The sequence below is a fragment of the Lethenteron reissneri genome, chromosome 34 (assembly GCF_015708825.2).
Source record: "Lethenteron reissneri isolate LAM-NWPU_2019-01 chromosome 34, ASM1570882v1, whole genome shotgun sequence".
In the NCBI taxonomy this organism is placed as follows: Eukaryota; Metazoa; Chordata; class Hyperoartia; order Petromyzontiformes; family Petromyzontidae; genus Lethenteron; species Lethenteron reissneri.
In genome coordinates this window covers 4,791,055-4,812,126 of record NC_083812.1, presented here as the reverse complement: position 1 = coordinate 4,812,126, position 21,072 = coordinate 4,791,055, and the positions used below count along the sequence as shown (strand labels likewise).

Genomic DNA, 21,072 nt, shown 5'->3' with positions numbered 1-21,072 from the left:
TGTCGTGAGGTATGGTCAAGATAACCCCCATGACTCACACAGTGCTGTTGAGGTCCTCATCCAGGTATGAACTGCCAGAAAGGGACTCTGAATGTTACCAGCATCGGAATTCAGAGAGGTGTGCGATGCACTCGGAGCGTAACGGCAGCCAGGCAGTGAGCTGTTGCCAAATCCCCCCCCCCCCCAAGTTCTGCAGTCCTCTTTATATTAAGGTGTTCTCGACACTAATTAATGAATGTTTACACGTGGTCGGAAATCAATACACTGCGAAAAATTCTCGCATGCGAGGTAACAACACTCTATCCCATACAGATGACAGGTGGAGTCCACGTTTGCATTCTCCTGGCAAGGCCAGGGATGTACAACCTTGATTCCCATCCGAAGGGGGTTCAACAACATTCGTCTGATACACCAACCCTTGCCTGCACAGTGCTAGGTTGCAGGCGTGCGTCGTTACCACCACCACCACCCTGCGTTTCCCCCCCTCATTTACAAAGACCCTAAAATATTTGCAAGGCTTGGCGATGACGCTGCACCTCTCACACTGCCATCAACGAAGCTGGGAGCGACTGATCAAAGTAGTGGCCGCTACTTTCATCCAACTAAACTCCAAATTGACTCTTTTATTTCATGGCTACGGAACCTGCACTTAAATCTTGACTTAAAGCTTTCGTGACTGCAGGAATTCGTATTATTGGGTCTTTCGGTAAAGTCACGTAGATAGGTTCAAAAAAAATTTGTTTAACAAAAAAGCTTTTTTTATAACCTAAAAAAACATTTGTTTAACAAAAAAGTTTTTTTTTTTACCTATCTACATGACTTTACCGAAAGACCCAAGAATATGAATTCCTGCACTTGTAAAAGAAAAAAAATCATGATTTGTGCTCACGTTTTACATTTTACTACCACACTGTTGCAAAGCAATAAACGTGCCTCTTTGGGAGAAACTTAAAACAATTAATTTATTGGAAAGATAACTTTATCACCTTTGACCACTCTTCTGCAGCGTTGCCAAGACGGTAGTTAGACAGGAAATGCACTGTACACTGTTTACTGAGTCACTGCCGGAACAGTTTAAGTGGAGGACATGTGAATGTTTGTGCAAGTGTTGTAATGAACTGCCCGTTCAGTTTGTTTTCATTCGCTTGTACAATGCACGTCTTAACGGAACCCATATGCTGGCAAATGAATGCAGACTTGCATACATTCCACCGTTACAATATTCCCGTTGTATATATTTCCGCTCGTTGGGCTTTTTTGTTGTAAATGTCAGCCTTTGGCATTTTACATCTTCATCACAGGGGTACTATCAAATTCCTATCATTGCACACAACATGAACTACTTCGCAAGCAAACGTCCCAGTTGCAAACAGCGAACCGCAGCTGTTCGATTAATTGAACCGTGTTGGTCGAGATGTATTGCATAGATGTACATGTTTGTGAATAAGAGAAGGGTGAGAGTGGGTGGGCGGGGTGGCTTAGATAGTATGTGTGGATTGGAGAGCAAATCATCATCCTCATAATCAGCCACAGTCTGTCCACTGCCGAATGAAAGCCTGCCCATGCCATTGGTATCCCTTGCCATCCTGCGATGCCACAATCCTTCTCACTCCTACACATAAACAAATCTCATCGCTCCATCGCCACCACGGCGGGGCATCCTCCACACTCGCTTGCCCGTACTTGATTGGCGGCTGTAACAATTTGAAGTTCGTTGCATGAATCGGCTAGCACGGGACAAATCGTTAATTACTGCAAATCCTTTTGCTCAATTAATCAGTCACAAGCCAGGGTACAAAAGTATGAGCTTCCAAACACGTTGTGTGACCACTCCAGTTCCTTCTGCGTGCCAAACGCCAGGTTAATCTTCTTGTCTCCACCCACCAAACCTACCCAACCAAAACACACGCATTGCAGTCATCCGCAACTTGTACGAAAATACACAAATCTGTAATTAGCACTCGTCAAGTTCAGAAGCCGTTGTTTTTAATACATGTATTTGCTGTTACTGATTTCGTTTGTTTATTTAAACATTTAATTTATTTGCGTAGTTTTTTGTTGCTAATTCGTATGTTTGATCGAGTAAATTTCATTTTGTCTGGAAATTGTTGCACCGCGTCTGGAGGCTGCTCGGAATCATTACATCCAAACCACAGAATGCTTCTAAACGTCTCCCCCCCGCAGCTCGCTGTCACATCTCATTGGTGTCTGCTTGCCGTGCGTTTCCAGGGATTTACTACGGCCTGATGTTGCTACCGGGCGTCGGGGCAGCGGCCGGGCTGGCCCTGTCAAGCCTGGTGCCCGCCTACAGCGGATACCTGATCATGGCGCTGTTCATCGCGCTCACTCGCACCGTCCTCGGCCAAACTCACCGCATCTGGCACATCAGCAGGTGCCGTTCTGTGTGTCCTGCTTGTGCCCGCGGGCCAACGCAGTGTCTCCCCACGCTCAAGTGAGCGCTGTTCACCTGCCATGGCATTTCTCAGCTTAAGGTGCCAATGTGTGTGCTGTATGCTGAACATCTTTCGCGCCGTACGTTGTCAACCGGAGGTGCCGGGGAAGGACAATAATCTAAACACGAAAATCGGTTCTAAAGAAATTAGTTTTCAATCTACATTGAAAAGTGCATGGTTCCAGCGGCTTTCTAAGATTGGGAGGAAGAGCATTCCAGACGGGCTGCAGAAGCTCATCTGAAAGCGCATGATGCGGTTACTGTCCTTGTTCCATGGCTAGCCAAAAGCCCCTGCGAGGATGACCGGAGTTTGCATGATGGTTTATGCTCCTTGACGAGATCAATAAGGTATTGTGGTTCGTTTGTGGCAAAGTTGAGCTGGTATCGCTGAACAAAATCTCTTTTGGCAGTGGTAAATTGGCACAAATAACGGTTGATGAATGTGTTGCATTTTTAATTTATTGCCAGCAAGTGGGATTTATCTTAGTAATCCTGGAAGTCTCTCCGTGGACGAATGTTTCCCGGTGTTAACATTAACGTCTTCAAATTTGGAGCGCTGCTGCTATAGCAACGGAGCTCTATCTTTGTGACATTAATGTTAACTACGAGGCGTTACTATAAGCATAGAAATTTGCTGAAATCGTGAATAATTGTTAGCTCCGGTTTACATGCATCGTTGGCCTAAGAAATACGTTTTAATTGAATAATTATATCATGCCTCGTGAACATGTATATGGTGATATTGTTGTGCGTGTGTGTGTTTTACACGTGGATGTTATTAAAGTTGCTGTGTTGATGTTTGTCCACTGGGCTCTGCTGCTTAATCGCTGCCATGCATGCACTCAATTCGCAGGTGGCAGAATCCCATTTACTTTGGAATCTTCATCGCTGGGATCATCCACTCCTTGTTCTGCTTTTACTACAAACTACTGCCCAGTATCCTTGGCTGCGATTGACACTGTTCGAGTATAATTACATAGAGCAATTTGTGTCCCGTCACTTAATAATTAACTTCAAACAGCGATGAAATAGATCGTGTTTGCGTTGGCTCAGAATGCAGGAAATACGATAATGGCACTGACAGCTTGAAGCACTCTTATCATATCGTCATGTTGTCTATTTGGCTAGGTCACATATGTATGTATGTTGAACTTCTTTCGCACCATACGTAGCCAACCATGCTAATTGGAGGTGGGGGAGGGGGGGACAACAAACTAAACACAAAAAGCAGTTCTCAAGAAATTAGTTTTCCAAAAGAAAGTAGAACTGAGCCACGCCGGGTTTGTGGTGAGGCGCCAGTTTGTTTTTCCACTGCAGGAGCCAAGCCACGCCACTCACGTCGCACCCAATGACCGAGTCGATCGCCCCACTCCCCTGGCCCGGCCTTTTCCCCAAGCCAAATTCATCTGGGGTTTTTTTTCTTTCAAAACCATGGACTATGGCTGTGCATGGCAAATAGCCAGCGGAAAACCACCTGTGCCGTGAGGGCCTCGCGCTGTTTTAGCTTCGATGTTTTAGGCGGGAATGTTGTACGAGTCTCGTCTTGCGAACTTCCTTGACTGACCCCGTGCCAGTACTGTGGCCGGCGCCTGCGCTGCTGGTGAGCTCCGTGGTGATTACAACGCTGCTCGGGCTGGCCATGTGCTCTGTGCTGCTGAGGGACCCGGGCCGGCTGCGACCGCAATGTGGCCCGCCCGGCTCCGGCCTGTCATCCGTGCACGAGCTTCTGGCCGCCGGCGAACCCACACAGCGCTTCTGCATCAGCTGCGAGGCGAGTGCGGCCATCGAGAGCCCAGGCCGTGTCGGTTTGGATTTATTGGGATAGCAAGTAGGCGCATGACGATGCATCGTTTTGTAGATTTAAAATCGTATGTTTATTGTTTTTTTTATTCATTGCCTGATTTTGTCCCATTTGTGCCGTCAGCATGATGTTATAAGGCGAAGTATCCATTTGGATCTGTCGCAGAACAGCCCAAGTCTTCTTGTTGTAGAACGGTCTACGGTAGCAAGAAGCACAGAGCTGTCCTTCGAGATCCCATCAACTGATGTCGGGCAGCACTTTATCCCACCCGCCCTGTCATATGAGAACCACAATCGGCATATGAGCCAAACTAATCATTTTCATTCGCAGAGCTGGAATTGTATACAAATTAAGTGCAGAACCAAATGCGATTTGATGGTTTATATGGTCACTTATTGTGCGGTAACTAAACTAAAACGAACTTTTTATTTTACCGGATAAAGTCCACCAAGCTATTCATCTCTTTTTCAGAGGCGACCTGGTCACAGATGATAGCTCAACGAAGTGGCTTATCGCGTGGAAATGTCTAGCAGCCAAATCATCTTAGAAGCACGTTTCTAAATGTGGAGGGAAAAACCGGAGGACCCGAAGGAAAAATGAAAATTCCACGCCACCAGAGGGAGAGAGTGAGACACGCAAACTCCAAACATACAGCAGGCGTCAGGGTGGGCATCAAACCCCCACGACCTCCTGTGTAGCAGGAGAGAGCATTACGTTCGAAACCTCAGGTGGCTGCGCCTCGATTCAAACCCAGGATCTCAGCAACAGCCAGCTAAGTGCTCTCACCTCTGAGCCACCCGGCCACCTCATTTAATTTGAATGTTAAGCTCACGATGCTAATGAGAAGAGTGCATAGAAAGAATCAACTGTTGACTGAAGTTTAAAAAAATAGTCAAATAAAATAGTAAAATAAAATAAAAGATGAACAATACAAACGTGATGGCAAAAACATCAGCCCTTGAATCATGATACCGATTTGTGGTAGCTCATTAAATCACTGGAGGTAGGAATTATGTTCTTGCCTGTGTTTGTTGTTCATCTGCTTTGCTGCGCCTGAAACGATAGCATCACCATAAGGGATGATTGGAGATGGGCGGCAAAGACCGAAGTCAAATCGACACCACATGCTCAGGGAATAAGGCCCACATGGGATGGTGATTCTTCAAAGAAGAATCTCTTATTGACTTGGCGCGTAGTCGTGGCAAAGACGCGTCGATTAAAATTGATTATTCGCTCACGATACAGACACCTAATAATTTGTGCGAAAGTTTATAGTTTACAATAGCTGCTAATTACTGCGCATACAAATGTTACAATTAATTTGAATTAAACTTTCACAAATGAGACGCACAATATCTATATTTTTAAAATCATTGCATCCCTCAATCGAATTGTGTCCCCCAAACCATGACGGTGCAACACACCGCCGCTGGGCACGAGTCGAATCGGCACGAAGACAAATCATCACCTCTTGCCGGCGTGCGTGGCGCAAAGTGCTTTTCCGCGTCTGAAATGATAGCATCAGCACATCAGGGATTTTTTTGGGGGGAGACGGGCCGCTAAGACAGAAGTCAAATTGATGCCACATGCTGAAGCAATAAGGACCCACAAGAGTTCACGGGATTCCAGAGCCGATTGCACACGTTTGCGTCGGTAAGTGATCTTGCGAGAACAAGTCGTTTTTCCTTCCAGGGTCATAAACATCTTCTTAGGTTTTTTTAGGTAAAGTCACGTAGGTAAAAAATTTAAATTAATAAAAGTAAAATAAAAATTAAATAAAAATCACGACGTTTCGGAGGCAACACAAGCTTCCGTCTTCAGGTGGAACCGTCACAGCACGATAGCTGTATCAAGTGAGAGAAATTCCAAGAACACAGTATTTGTATATATACTGGTTGAGGGTGGGAGGAGCCAAGGTAGGCCCTGAATATTATTTTTGTGAGGTTCGGTGCGGCTGAAGCACCACGCTGTTAGGAATGAGCCTTTGTTGTGTAACACCCCCACAGCTCATGTTCTCATTTCACCTTTATTAGGGATCATCAGCACAGCAGAGTGCGGAATTCCGACCACTGGCTCAGGGCTGTAAACAAGGGGATGAGCCTCGCCTCGACGTTAATTTGAGCGGGAAAACACATTCCTCCTGCGGAGGGAGCTGGTAGGACGTTGGGTTGCTCGGTCAATGGCCAGGGTCAACGGCGGCGTGGTATATTCCGCAAATATGCTTGACTGTGAGGGCGGGCACAAGCCGGCGTGAGTAGGTTAAACGTTGAGTTTGAAAAGGGCACCACGGGGTGACCGGTCCCTCCCCACCCAGCCCCACCCCTCCCACCCCCCACCCAGCCCCACCCTCCCCACCCAGCCCCTTCCCCACCCTCCCCACCCAGCTCCTCCCCACCTTCCCCACCCAGCCCCTCCCACCCTCCCCTCCCCACTCAGCCCCACCCTCCCCACGCAGCTCCACCCCACCCTCCCCTCCCCACCCAGCCCCTCCCTGCACGACGGACACAATAATCCCCTGTGGGCTGGTGTAACCAGGAGGTTCCTACCAGTATAACTCCGTTTGTAGCGTGCGTTTCTTCTTCTACAGTGTACATATGGGCTCCTCTTTATGCTCGTCAATACCAAAAGAAGCAATCGCCTTCCGATTGACCTTAAGCATTTATCGCAAACGATTGCTTTATCAGGTACTTGTACATTTGGTTGTCAGCAAAGGTAAATGTGTAATGTTGTCCTGCACTGAGGCAGCCTCCAGAAGACGAATTGGATTATCTGACGTCTGCAACATAGAGTTGTTAAACAAGCGACAGCAGCTGCCTATGTGAGATATCGAGTGCTGGTAATACTGCCCGGCGCAGGAATAATAAAGCAATGAATTTGGAAGCGTGCCTCGGGTTGTATATAATATATCCAGCGAAAGTATGTGAACTTCATCACTGGGCTGGCTTTTTCTCTTTAATTTACAGTTTTCAAAAAATAAATTAATTGTGTCGGTCCCCCCCCCTCTGCCTAAAACATCAATACAAAACGAGTTCATTGCCGTGCATGGGCAGTCGTCACGTGCCTCGCAAGGGGAGGATGCAGATAGAAGCTCTGGGGAAACGACGATGAACTAATTTTTTTTTGACCAAGTAAGGCCCACTGAGCTATATAGCTCTTTTTCAGAAGCGACCTGGCCACAAATGATAGCTCAACAAAGTGTCTTATCACGTGGACATTTATAGCAGCCAAATACGCACGTTGATTCTAAATGTGAAGTGAAAAACCAGAGAACCCGGAGAAAAATCCACGCAATAACAGGGAGAACATGCAAACTCCAAATCTACAGCAGGCGTCAGGATTGGGATCGAACCCACAAACTCCTGTATACCAGGCGAGGTGGTTAACATCTCGCCACTGCGGCGCCAACAGTCAGCTTCGGCGGATGCATTTAATAATACACAAGTCACTGCTCGTAAAGGGGAGTAGGATTTTCTTTTTCATATCCGCCTGCGAGTCCTTGGGGGGGAGTTTGAGGGACTCGTCTGGCGAGCGTTGGTGTAGGACGCTGCTATTTCCAAGTTGCCAATTACTGGTCTTGTGTGCAGATGTTAAGTGTTGCTGTACGTTGCCATTTAAAAAAGAAAAATTGGACCTCCCGCACTGTAATCGTCCGTTATATGAACCTTATGGCCGTGCCCCAGGGTACCATAATGTCCGTGATGTCCGTGATGCAGTCATTTTTAAATCCTTTATATTAAGTTCACTTGCTTGCTTGCTTGAGCGCTGAAGACCGTGCAAATCTTTCGGTCGTTTTTAAATCCACTTCCCGTGATCCAATCAAGCTGACATTTTGCACACAGACTCGTTGTGCGTGACAATTTATTTACGTGAATTTTTTTTTCCATAACATTACACTTTTTAGGATTTTTTTTTTATATTTAATTACCAATTGCTTAATGGTGGCAGGCAATCATCTGACCCGTAGGTGGCAGCCATCTCAAGCCAGAGGACGAGAGGACTCTAGCCGCCACGCATATAAAGGATTTATAGTGAAAAACTTTGTTTTTACGGGTTAATTTTTTAGTCTGTTGATGGTCGGCGATGCGGCAATTGACTCATCTCGACGAGCTGTACACGATGCACCACTACTGTGCGCACGAAGCGTTCAGGGTTTCGACGCAATCGTCCTCGCTGCGTTTCGACATCGCGGAGTGTGGCACTGATTTCGGATTGATTGGTACCCCAGTCGTGGAGTTAAGTACACCCCTGGACAAAAATAGTACCCCAGGAATCAAATATTTAATTGCCTCGGCCATTTTGTATTATTTGGTACCCCGGGGTACCGCCATAAGGATAATATATTGCCTGGCTATTGCGGTTATTTTTTTTAACTCGCTCTCAGCAAGGATGCGTTATACACATTCGTGTGATTATGCAACGCTGTGTGATCTATCCATATTCCAGATTTTTTGTCAACAAGTACCCATTCATGGAAATTGCTGGACAGAATTCACCTGAATAACGCTCTTTAGACAAGTCTTGAGTGAGGCTCTACCGGGTAAACCAAAAGACAACAAGGGGCATTCATACGCTGTTTTTGGAGACTCATTTTTTCCCCCATCGTGCACGATACATTGGTGTTTCGCTGGGTAAGCAGTGCCGGATTATCCTAGTAACAAAAGTAGCATATGCTACGGGCCCCGCACTTTCAAGGGCCCCACGCTAAATGCTTTCAAGCTATCATTTCCAGTTCAGTGATTCTGCACTTGCTCTATTACTATAGTACTATACCGCCTTCAACTTTTATGAACGACTGGGTGTTTAAGGTTAGCGATTTGTCGTATTATCTGGCTGTATAGCAAATTAAAAAAATACAATTACTTTCCTGTGCAAGTTAAAAATCTGTTTTCATATTTGTGGTTTTTATTTACTTAGGGCCCCTTTATAGCATATGCTACAGGCCCCGCGCTAGCTTAATCCGGCACTGTGGGTAAGGCCATATGTTTGGAAAGCGCTCGTTTTTCCACAATTGCCTCACAGGCCGTGGCGAAAGCTGTTGAACAAAACACAACACGGTGACCTCGTTGCGCAACCGCCGTGGCTGCTGATGCTGCCGCTGGCTAAAATTTTAAAACGCCCCCGTGGGGCGGTGGGGTCCCGTGGTGCAATACATCTTCTGGCCACGAGGTGGCGTCGACTGGGGAGGAGCAGCGGTGGAGCAGTGAGCTTGCAACGCACTTCGAACCCGGCAAGACCGGGATTCGATTCCCTGGCTTGTTCACGGTGAACACCGGTGACGATTTTCTGAACCGGTCCTGGGCCTCCGTTAGGTCGACTCAGCCTAAATTGAGCACCCAGTGTGATGTGTAAAAAAAATGTTCACGAGGGAGGCAACGGTGGCGTGGGGTGGTGCTGGCCACCCACCAACACTTCTGTGCCGTTCCGGCCTTCGGAGGTGCTCACGAACAGCAAAAAATAATTTGCATATCAAGAGTAATTTAGCATATTTATGGGAAATCCCATATCTGAATTTTACCATAAATATTCTAAATTCCTATTGATATGCAAATTATTTTGTCAAGGCGCTCTTCCCCCTCCAACCCAGCTTAAATATACGCTCCAAGCCTGGGGTGTTTCATTCAGATGCTGTCTTCCCGACAGACCTGTTCTTCACCTGAGGACAGCTGCTTGCGTTGTGGCCGAAACGTCGTGAGAATTATTTTATTATGTTTTACTATTTTATTATTTCCCTTCTACGTGACTTTACCGAAAGAACCAAGAAGATGAATCCCTGCAGTCACGAAAGCTTTGAATCGAAACATATCACTCGTTCATCTTGTAGCGTTTCCTCCGTCGCCCCCATCCCTACCCGCCTTCCTCTCGACGTCTTATTTGTCATCACCTTCCAGCTGGCGCCCACATCGCGGTACATCCGCCTGTCCACCTCGCTGCACCCAAACTCGTCCCCCGTAGGCAAACCCGCCCATCAAAATTGTAAACAACAAATCGTGTTAACGATGCATCCGTTCGTCGATCTAAATCGTCTTCTTATTCTGCAGATATGTGCATCAAATTATACGTGTTGTATGTGAATAGTTCACATGATCCCTGAAGAGACACTGCATTCACCACTACGGAAACGAATCGAATTCTCGACTTAAGTCGCCACCTAGAATCATGATACTTCATCGAATCACGTGGGGGAAGCGGGTTGGGACGTGGGGGATTTTAAATCTGCATGTGCAGCCCTGTTATCAACGCACTGCTGGATGAGGGCCTGTCCACGCCATGTGTGTTGAACATCTTTCGCACCATGCGGGTGATGGGGGTTATTTCACCATTCTAGATTTGAAGCTTTCGTGACTGCAAGGATTCATATTCTTAGGTTTTTTTCTGTAAAGTCACATAGGTAAAATTATTTGTAAAATTTTTACCTACGTGACTTTACCGAAAAAAACCTAAGAATATTTATTTCACCATACCTAACCACGATGCCCGGTGCAGGTTGGTGAAGGCGGACAGCACGGACGGGGGTACCGTAGCACAGCGCAACAATGGATTTTGCTGCACTGCCGCCTGATTCCCACAACGTAGCCCCGCAGTGCCTGATTTACTTCACCGCGGGAACATTGTTACACATGCCTAGTAAATAACACCACGTAACGACGTCTTGCAAACCCAGGTTCTATTAACATTTTTACGCCACGTGTACCATACTTGATTATTTTAAAATGTTTGGCTGGCTGGGGGGATGGCTATTAAGCTTCAGAGGATTTGCAGGTTGCTCGTATAAACCAAGACGTTCCAATAAAATCGATTTACAAACCCCACCCTCGCCCCCCAAAAAAAACCACATCCGCGCACATTCTCCGTTCTCGACGACAGCGTTTCTGTTGTACCCTCAGCTGGTGCAGCCCGCCTGGACCAAGCACTGCCGCCTGTGCGATGCCTGCATGGAGGGCATGGACCACCACTGCCTCTTCCTGCTGGTGTGCGTCGCGCGACGCAACCACCGCGCCTTCGTGCTGCTGCTCGTCCTCGTCGCGCTGTGCCAGTTCTGCTTCTCGGGCACCGTCGTCGCGTACCTGGCCCGCGTCGTTCCGCCAAGCCCCGGCGGCGGCGGCGGCGGCGGTGGCGGCACCCACCTTGCCGGGCTGCGGCCCGACTACGGCCGCTGGGCCGCGGCGGCCGCGTTGGCCATGACCCGCGACTCGTGGCCGGCGCTGCTGCTGCTGGTGAACGTCGGCTGCCTGCTGTGGGTGTGCTGCCTGCTGGCGATGCAGCTGTCGTACGTGGCGGCCGGGGTGACGACCGTGCTGGGCCACCCGGCGGGGGCCCGTCGCCACCGCGGCGGGCTGCTGCGGGGATTGGCCAACGTCCTTCGTTTCCTCGTTTGGGGTGAACACGCCGCTGCCGCCGCCGCCGGCGTCGGTGGTGGTGGTGGCGGCGTTGGGCTTAAAACTGCGCTGGTGGCAGAGCAGATCTGACTGAGCCTTTCAAATGATGTGCCTGTGGAGCCAGGTTGGCGTTTCATCGTATGAGGGCGTTTGGTGTCTTGTGTTTTTAGTATGACTTGGCAATTTGGTTGTTTTTGTGTCGTTTGTGGGTTAAAGGGAGAATTTGCCACCCCTCGTGATTGTAGTTTGTCCCCCACCACCCCCCCCCCCATTCCAAGCATTCCCCGCGTTTCAAATCGTTGGCCTGCAATTTTGTGAAAGCTTTCGAGCGACATCCATTCCATTGCTCCCGCGGTCATTTCTCACGTTAACTGGCCCATCGCTTGACAGCGAAGCGTTCGTTGTGCTTCTGTTAAAGAAGAATGGTAAACTGGGTGAGAGTGAGGTTGGAAGGTGGGCTGTGTCTCGAAGGTCAATGTGACACTGAGAAGAGAGGATTATAGCGACCGGGCCTTGAGACGCTTCCAAATTCAGGCAGTTGCTCCATCCTCGCTCTGCCACGCGCGTACCGGCCTCATTAACGTTGCAGAACTATGCCCGCGTGCTGCTTTTCATAAAGTGCGGCCGTTCTTTGTTGTGACCGTTTTACCCGTGTGCTATTGGCGCGAGCTAGATGTAGAATTAATTCCGTTGGCTATAAAGTTGAAGTCTTTTTTAAATATTTTGTTTAAATGTATCAGGAATAAGTACTTGTTTTTATTTACGTGTTGTGTTTTTGTTCAGATGAAAGTAATTGTACAGGAAATGCAAACTCGCACTATGAAGCCACAAGCTTTGTAGATGTTTTAGCGAGCAACTGGCTGCTTTGTGAATGACTCCACGTACGTTAGAAAGTCGTTCTCATTGAGAGGTGGCCGAATGGCTTCGTGGGAACAGAGCGCCAAGACAGCACCACTGAATTTCTGGGTTTGAATCCAGATTTCATTAGAGCCCCTTAAAACTGGAGTTTCGGATATCAAAAGGTTATGGTCCTTGACCCAGTCACCAATGACTGCACACACACGCGCACACACAAACCCTCGTTCAATCAACTTGTTCCCGACTTAATTTAGGGACTAAATTCCAGCTCTGAGAATTACAAATCGTGGTTTTGCCACACAGCAGAAATGTTTAGCACGGTGCCAGGGGAGCACGGAGGAGGACCCCGAGTGTGTCGGGTAGAAATGGGTCAACGTAATTCTGGGACGTCTCCTGCCGCGGGCGGTTGTCTGCTCGGAGAGTTCCAAATAGACGGCTTCATCTCATGACGTGGCCACAATTTTTCGATTTAAAGCTTTCGTGACTGCAGGGATTCATCTTCTTGGTTCTTTCGGTAAAGTCACGTAGAAGGGAAATAATAAAATAATAAAAATAAAACAATAAAATAATTCTCACGACGTTTCGGCCACAACGCAAGCAGCCGTCCTCAGGTGAAGAACAGGTCTGTCTTTCCGACAGACCTGTTCTTCACCGGCTGCTTGCGTTGTGGCCGAAACACACCGGTGTGCTGAAGTAGTGACTGTTTGGCACGTTTTGTTTAAGTGACACATCTTACTAATTGGCAGTGTTGGGTGGCGGCAGGTTCAGTGATGTATTTATATTTATGCTATCTAACCCAACTAAACCGTTATTATGGATAATAATAATAATATTAAAGCCGACGTGTTAAACAGTCTCTTTTTTTACGTAAACAGGAAATATTTGATATGAATGATTTTATAATTCACAGCCCTTTGTCGATCTAGCCCGTATTGGTCGTGGGCATTGTTTGACCATACTTCACCGCACGGGGCAGTGGGCGGCTTGGCGAAGTGGTGGCGGGGGAGAGTGGGAATTATTGAGACAAGCGGTAACATTCATGGCAGACATGAGTCGATGGGAGAATCGGGGAGAAGCTCTGTGGTGTTGTGGTCTTAGGTTGTTCGCTGTTGTGTGGCTACGCTGTCTGAATAAAGAACGTAAATGGCGACATTTGATGGCACAAAAAAAACCCCAGCATTGCCTGCTGGTGTTACTCATATGAAGAGCCTTGTGACGATCTTCACTGGAGAAGGCCTTCACAGACTTCCTTCTGCCGACGTATCGTCTCATTTCACTTCAAGTCTCTCCTCCACGCACTCCCTGCCGCGGCAACCAAGGCTTTCTATGCAATCTGTGGAGTTCCCTGCTCCCAGCCATTCGCGCTGCCGAACCCACACTTCTGTACAAGTCTAAGCTCAAAACATTCATTTTTAGTTCTCTTGCATTGACCGCCTCCACATAATCAATTTAGCACACTCTTACTGCACAGTGTCTGGAGGGTGCAGCTACATTTAGATGTGATAGAAATCCCAAATTGTCTTGTAAATTGTAACCAATCTGGCATTGTAGCCATATGTATTTTCCAATATAGGTTAGGGGCCGTCCATAAATGACGTTACGCACCTGGGGGGGGGGGGGTCAGACATTTGTGACGATGTGTGACGAGGGGGGGGGGGGGGGGGGTTTGTGAAATGTGACGTCACATCAAAATGCGCAACTTTAAATAAATATAGAATTGTTATAACAACACTCCTACAACATCAGAGTGCAGCGCTACATTAAAAACGCACTACAATGACAATAGTTTAAAGCGATTTGAAGGATGTTTTATTTTCAAAATTGAAATATGTTTTTTTTTGGGGGGGGGGTGGGGCAGAGCTTTGTGACGTCATTTGAGGGGGGCTGACTTTTTGTGACGCTGTGTGACGAGGGGGGGGGGTCAAAATCATCAAAAATCGCGTGACGTAATTTATGGACGGCCCCTTACATTTAGTTAAGACAGGACTTTGCAAGCAGGTTAAAAATATATGATCATGTGTAAATTAAGTTGAATAAAATTGTATACATGCAACACGATTGCATGTTTAAAAAATACGTCAAATCAATACTTCTTTTCCTTTCAGGTCAAAATTGACGCGCTGCTCTTGAAAAAAGTGTGTACTTGTTGCTAGGAGTAGTTGCCGAGAGAGTGAAACAATATTTATCCGTCGGCGTCATTCCACCAAAATTTGTGCAAAGTGTTGCGAGCCTTAAATGACTTTTGAACGCCAACATCTGGCTCATGTTCGGGGTGTTCCTGCTGTCCCGGGAATAACCAAAACTTGTTGCTATGCACACGGAGAAAAACACATTACTGCGCAAGGAATCAGCATCTCATCCCAGTGTGGTTTTTACATTCGTTTCTTGCGACAGCACGCACCGTCCGAACAGATTACCGAGTGTATATGTACCTGTGTATATAACCCACACACCTTGTGTCATTGTAACACCAATGGAATCTTTCAAAAAAATTCAAACGATCCCTGTATGGATTCTTCCCATTCACCTTTTTGTTCAGATAATAGTGACCCCCGAAGTGGTGCCAAATCAATCCGATTAGCTACGTTTATCCCTGAGTCATTCACCCAGACGTGGCTTATTGGAAGCGCTCAATGTATGCAGTCGTCCGCGTATGATCATGGATGGATAAGCGTAGTAACCAATCAGTGGTGACACATTTGACCTATTATTCGTAATTTATCCTCGGACAAGACTCACACGGACGTGTCCTCGTGTAAGCGTGAAATTCGTGCTGTTATGTCGTGTCCTTTCACGTGTAAGAGGAGTCGTCTAGAAGTGGAAGCATTCTACCATTATCTACATTGTTTTCGTGGATATTGAAGTTGACTAGGAAGCGGTGGAAAATTGCAACTTCCTGATACTCGCGCGGATAGGCATGAAGTTCCCGGATAAGCTGTGTCGGATAATAGGATCTGCCATCGGCAACTCTCACATTCATTGTGTAAATGCTTACCCCGAGCTCTCATACTCTGATGGTGCATTGTCTTTGAGTTGTGCGCCTTTTGGCATCATTTGGTCCAACCCATGTGAGGCTAGGTTCTAAGGAAAGCTGTCTCGGGTGTGGACCAATCAACTTCAAGGACAGTGCACATTATCAGAGTTGTGTTTTTGTTTGCATTATGACTGCAGGTATTGTGGTCTATGCAACCATGACTCCTTGTAATAAGGTGTCAGTTTTGTTGCCAGATAGAAGGGTAAAAAAAACTATTATCAACTTTCACATTGATGCAGATTTTTTTTAAACATGTTTGCAATTAAAACACAATACCTCATGTGCAAAAGCAATGCAGATGAATGGATGATGGGTTCCCCTGAGATTTTGACGTGTGGGTGACGACGCCACAGGCCCTGAAAACCACTGGGTTTGTTTTCTCCCTCGCCAATGTTGTTTGTGTGCAACGTTCACATGTTACGCGGCCTACATGGTATTTTCAGGAAACGCGTGAATGCGGTAAATATGTCCAAGCCTACGGTACAGTGTTTGAACAAGGGCAAGTTTGTTGCAAAACAGAAATGAATCCACGCGGTCGATGCAATGACTCGCTGGGTGTAGATGTTGTCAACGCTTGCCCAGCTTTGTCGATGTAAATGCCTGCATTTATACGAGGGGATACTTACATAAGCAAATGTCAGTACTCGCGCCACGAATTTTATTCCACCGGACTGTAATGTAACATGCCATTCGCTAAACACCCCACTATTGGATTTCAACATGCATTTTTCTGCTGGCTATTGGAAGAAAGGTATTTCAGTCTGGAAGTACTCGGCATTTGGACGCGTTTCAAATTGAATTAAGTGTGGCGTTCCCTTGCAACGCGTTGTTTTAGGCGAACTGAAACGTCCCGTTATCGGTAGTCATGATTTTTCTTCTTGGCTCGTCCGAAAGTAAATAGCTAATTTTGGTGGAGACTGAAGGTGGCTTGAAAGTTGCTGGTTTGGAAGCCAATGATGCCACGTGTTGAAAATGGACGATCATCGGTCTGCTGCTTGTTTTGTTGATACTCGGATGATACTTTTCAGTCTTAAACAAACAAAAAATCCATACGCAATTTTACACGATCTACGTGTAAATTTGTTTACCACTGACTTTGAGATTTCCACATTTACTTTTTTTAAAAATACATATATACTCTGGTACAGTGCGTGAGCGCACTGAACCTGCCTAACTGAGTTCGATTTCCCGCCCGTGGTTTAACATTCGTGGCGAGTGACATCCGCACCGATCCTGCCTCCTCGCCCTTCGCCAGCCATCGCTGACCGGCGTGGTGAAAGTATGAAAGTATGCACGGTCACATAACCCTACCCCCCACCCCCCCCATGCGGCACTGGGAGGGCTTTCATCCAGCAGTGGATTAACAAAGGGGCTTTACGAGCTTGTTTTTTTCTCATCTGAGAGCGATGGCTGGAAAACTGGACACATGTCAAGCACGTGTCCTCGTGACATGCCCTGCCAGTAAAGTTCATCACTGAGCACGTGGAAGGTGCATTTGTTACACCTCGGCGGGTTAAATTTCCTTTCGGAAATTGTTCCATTCCTGTACAGCTTCTCCAAATTTACAAGCCAATATCTAACCATGACGAGATGAGAAATCGATTATTTTCAGATATATATTTTTGAACTGTTTGCAATTTGTTTAAGTAGTAGCCACGATATGGTGCTGCGGTGACGAGATGGTAACTCCCTTTCCTGGTATACAGGAGGTCGTAGGTTCGATCGCAACCCTTAATTTGTATGAACCTATTTACATTTTCTTTGGTCAGTTCATGGCTGGATTGTGATCCCCTGTGCTCCATGTTGGTTATGGGAGTTGTTTGGCTGTGGGGTGTCGCGGTGGCGAGATGTTAACACCCTCGCCTAGTATGCAGGAGGTCGTGGGTTCGATCCCGATCATTGATGCCTGCTGTATATTTGGAGTTTGCGTGTCTCTCCGTGGTCGCGTGGTTTTTGCTCCAGGCCCTCCGATTTCACCCCCCCCCCCCCCCCACATTTAGAAACGTGCGTTTGTAGTATTTGCCTGCTAGACATTTCCACACAATAAGCCACTTCGTTGAGCTATCATTTGTGGCCAGGTCGCTTCTGAAAACGAGCTGTATTGCTCAGTGAGCCTCACCGGGTAAAATTTAAAATGTTTTTACTTAGTTCAGTTTTTCAACGGGTACGTTTCTTCACGAGCAACCTAAGCTCACGAAAAAATGTGTACACCAGAAAATGTTCAACATTACGTCCGCAACGTGTTAAGACTTCGTTTTGGATTAATAATAAACATACCTCTCTTTTTTTCCTCTCTCTCTCTCTTCTCTTTTGGAAAGGAAGTGGCATCACAAGTCAATCTGTGTTTGCGATGAGGAACTGGTTTTAGGTCTGGACACGTGATAGCATTTTTTTAGCTAAGGGGGGGGGGGCGAACCCCACTGCCACTATACATTTACTTCAAGTGCTTGACTCAAGAGTAACATTCTACACCGGAGCATTTCGTGGCCATCCGATTGCAACGTAACGTTTTGAACATTTTAAGTCAACAAGCTGAGGGACCCTGAGAAAGGTACGTTTCTCATGGAATGTAAAGAATGTTTATTTTTACTTGACTAATATATCTCGACACAAAATACAGTGAATACAAGTCGCCGAGCAGTGCTTTTAACCTTGCAATTGTGTGACTCGCAGCAAACGTCTGTGGGTTTTTTCTAATTTTAACTCGTGATTTATTTTTTTCTCACACATTCAAATCGTGCGCGTGTGGTTTTTCATGAACGTATCTTCACCATTCGCTTAAGTTGCGCCAAGTGGATTCTCAACACCGCCCACCGCTTTGGCGGATTGTGAGACCAAGTGAAAAATGCCGAGGAAGGGTGGTGGTGGTGGTGGGGTGGTGGAGAGCCGATAGATGTCAGTTCTCGCCGAGTATAGACTCTCTCCCTCCCTCCTCCAAGTGCAACTTCAACTGCCACGGCCACATAGCGACTGCCAGCCGAGGCTCACCTCAAACTCTGGCGAACGAGCAGCGGCGAGCCGCTGATCGGTTGCCCGGCACCCTCCGCTCGTTCGACCGTCACCAGCCCTGCTCGTGAAAGTGTCTCAAGGCTACTGGGAACTGACGGATTTTATTTTTTGTGGCTGCGTTTGGCCACGCCGCTTTGGCCAACTTGCCCGGTCGTTCGCGATCTAATTCGAGCCGCCGCCGCCAGACAGACACACACACACACAGGTTTTTGGCTCCGGTCATTCGTGCGTTTTGTTTTACTTCGGGACAAAGTTAGGCTGGCAGGGCTGTCTCACAAGTGACTCATTTTCTATAGGCGTTCGCTCGATCGCCTGCTCTTCTTCCCACGCTCTTCCATTCCCCGTGCTCTCATTCCAACTCGGCTCCATCTGCCTTCAGTGAACTTAATTACCGTGGCTAGCTCACTCGCTCGCTTACACCCCCCACCCACCACCATCAACCGAGTGCTTGCTGCACACAGCTGGAGCCACGCTCGCTTTGACTGAAAGCGGAGATCGAGCTGTAGAGGAAGTGCGGGTTCGTGGTTGTTGGGGGAGTGGTGGTCGTGGAGAGGCAAGCTTCGCTGTGCCGTCGTTCGCTCGCTGGCTCGCCAATCCCCATGCTACTGCTACAATCCGAGGTTGAGAGCGCTCCAGGAATGCTCCCAGCTGCGCCCGTAAATCGTCTCGCTCGCGTCGCCGGCACTGGGACGCAAGGAGGGAGTTCAGGGGACGAGGTGGGTGGACACGGCAGCGCGCAAAGGGACATCGTGCCGACTGTCATTTTTGCCGGTGGAAACTACCTTCATACTTGGACTGTTGTGAATAATGAACAAGCACGTGCATGTGGCTCCAGAGTGTATATGGATGTGTTCCTGTTGCATTTTTTTATGGCGTACAAATGTTTCACATAGTGTGTGCCATGAACACAGTGCTTTTGAAAGATAAGTGGAGTACAGGGTAACAGCGTAATAACAAAAAACGAGATTTGTATTCATTTAATGCGGATTCATAAAGAGCTGATGGTGTGGAATTTAATGATGGTTTGCGTATTTTAAAGATCCGTATTGATGTTGATGCATTTTTATGGCGATGCGTAATGGCATAATGCTGACTTGGGCTCTCACCTGGCTGAATAATAGCGAATTGACAAAAAGCCAGCACCTTTAAAGTAGCCGGTGGCATTATTATGAGCCTGTCCTCTGAACTTGTTGGATGGCCCACAACATGGCAGGTGAAGTTAAATGACTATTCTGGTTTAAGTACGTTATGACCATTGAAATAAAAACGTAGCCGCATTAGATGCACACTAACGTGTGCAGCCTGTGTCAGCGGACCCATGTGATGGACGAACACAGGAGCCCCCTCGTTACAAGCAGTTGCAACTACGTTGCCATATGGTGGATGAGACACTCATTCAGATGTTGGCCCAAACCCAAAATGCAAACGCTCGAAAAAATGTGTCCAGTTTTAAAATAATAATAAAAAAAATATTTCCTTGCGCTAAAAGTAGGGTAATACATATTTCACTTCGTGTAAAATTTTCAGTAATCGTTCAGCAGTCTTGGGGGGGAACTCGGGCTAAAAAATTGCATCCGTCATCTGCAGCGAGGAAAGAAGAGCCGTACAACTTTAGCTTACTCTACAATATTTGGTCGCATGCCAGCGTCGGGGAGGATAAGTCGGGTACAATATTTATAGACCGATTGTTCTTTGCTTGTTCACGGGTCGTGCTTTGGCGTGTAATTACGGCTGAAAATAAGCGGCCCATTTGAAGCCTCTCGGTGTGCCTGTGCGTCAAGCCGCGAGCGGTCTTGTCCCCTATCTCATGGTGCATCTGCAGGGCGTTTACCGTTGGCAGCCGAGTAAAAGTATGTGGGCTTCAAGGTTGAACGCTGTGTGCCTACGGTTTATCTGGGGCAGCTCTCAGAAGATAGATTACCCCGCAAGTGAAATGCCAAACGAAAGTTGCTCCCCGGTATGAACGGGCTGCGTGACAAGTGGCGCGTTATTCGTCGAGCATTCGACATCTGCTTGCACACACTAAGGTGTTGAACGTTTAACAAAAATGCTAGTGGTCATTCATTGCGTTCATCACGACGGTATTACTGTAATGCATTATTAATGATATTACGCTTAAGCAAGAAAGCCTCATTGAGTCGAATTATTTTTCAAGATGGTCCTGCCATTTTTTTTTTGCGGTAGAGGGCGATAATTGCTACGTGCATTCCTAGTTGAGCAATTTACGGGTACTATTTCGGATTCGGAAAAATTGGACCATGACGCCAACAAACGATGGCCCACTCTTACACGTGACGCCCCCAAGCTCTTTACCGTCCACTGTGAAGCAGACGGCGCGTATTATTTCTTACGGTACGTACATCTGCGGTAATAACCAGGGTGGCCTCTGCATTTCGAACTGTGAACCTGTGGAGCAAGTGCCATGCCAGCGCCCATTGAAGTGTATGTTTATGGGTTCATAAATGTCTTCATAAAAAAGACAGTTTATACAAATAGCGTAAGTTTATAGGGTGGAACAGAGCCGCGGTGGTTAACATTATTG

General features: G+C 47.1%; 2 protein-coding genes across 3 annotated transcripts in view; both read left to right on the top strand.

Annotated features, from left to right (window-relative positions):
- The window catches only part of LOC133350572 (uncharacterized), a 28,919-nt gene extending 14,851 nt beyond the window's left edge, over positions 1 to 14,068 (top strand). Inside the window, exons 7-10 of the mRNA XM_061565051.1 lie at positions 2,230 to 2,392; positions 3,306 to 3,388; positions 4,027 to 4,223; positions 11,138 to 14,068. Coding sequence (XP_061421035.1) covers positions 2,230 to 2,392; positions 3,306 to 3,388; positions 4,027 to 4,223; positions 11,138 to 11,719 — 1,025 coding nt within the window. The 3' untranslated portion in view covers positions 11,720 to 14,068. The remainder of the gene's footprint in view (positions 1 to 2,229; positions 2,393 to 3,305; positions 3,389 to 4,026; positions 4,224 to 11,137) is intronic.
- A 111-nt stretch (positions 14,069 to 14,179) lies between these two features.
- The window catches only part of LOC133350570 (rho GTPase-activating protein 24-like), a 101,819-nt gene continuing 94,926 nt past the window's right edge, over positions 14,180 to 21,072 (top strand). The window contains exon 1 of one of the 2 annotated variants that reach the window (XM_061565044.1): positions 14,180 to 18,072. The gene's annotated coding sequence lies outside the window, so the exon portion shown is untranslated. Of the gene's footprint in view, positions 18,073 to 18,485; positions 19,247 to 21,072 lie in introns of those variants that run through there. The other variant, XM_061565043.1, reaches the window with a different exon arrangement.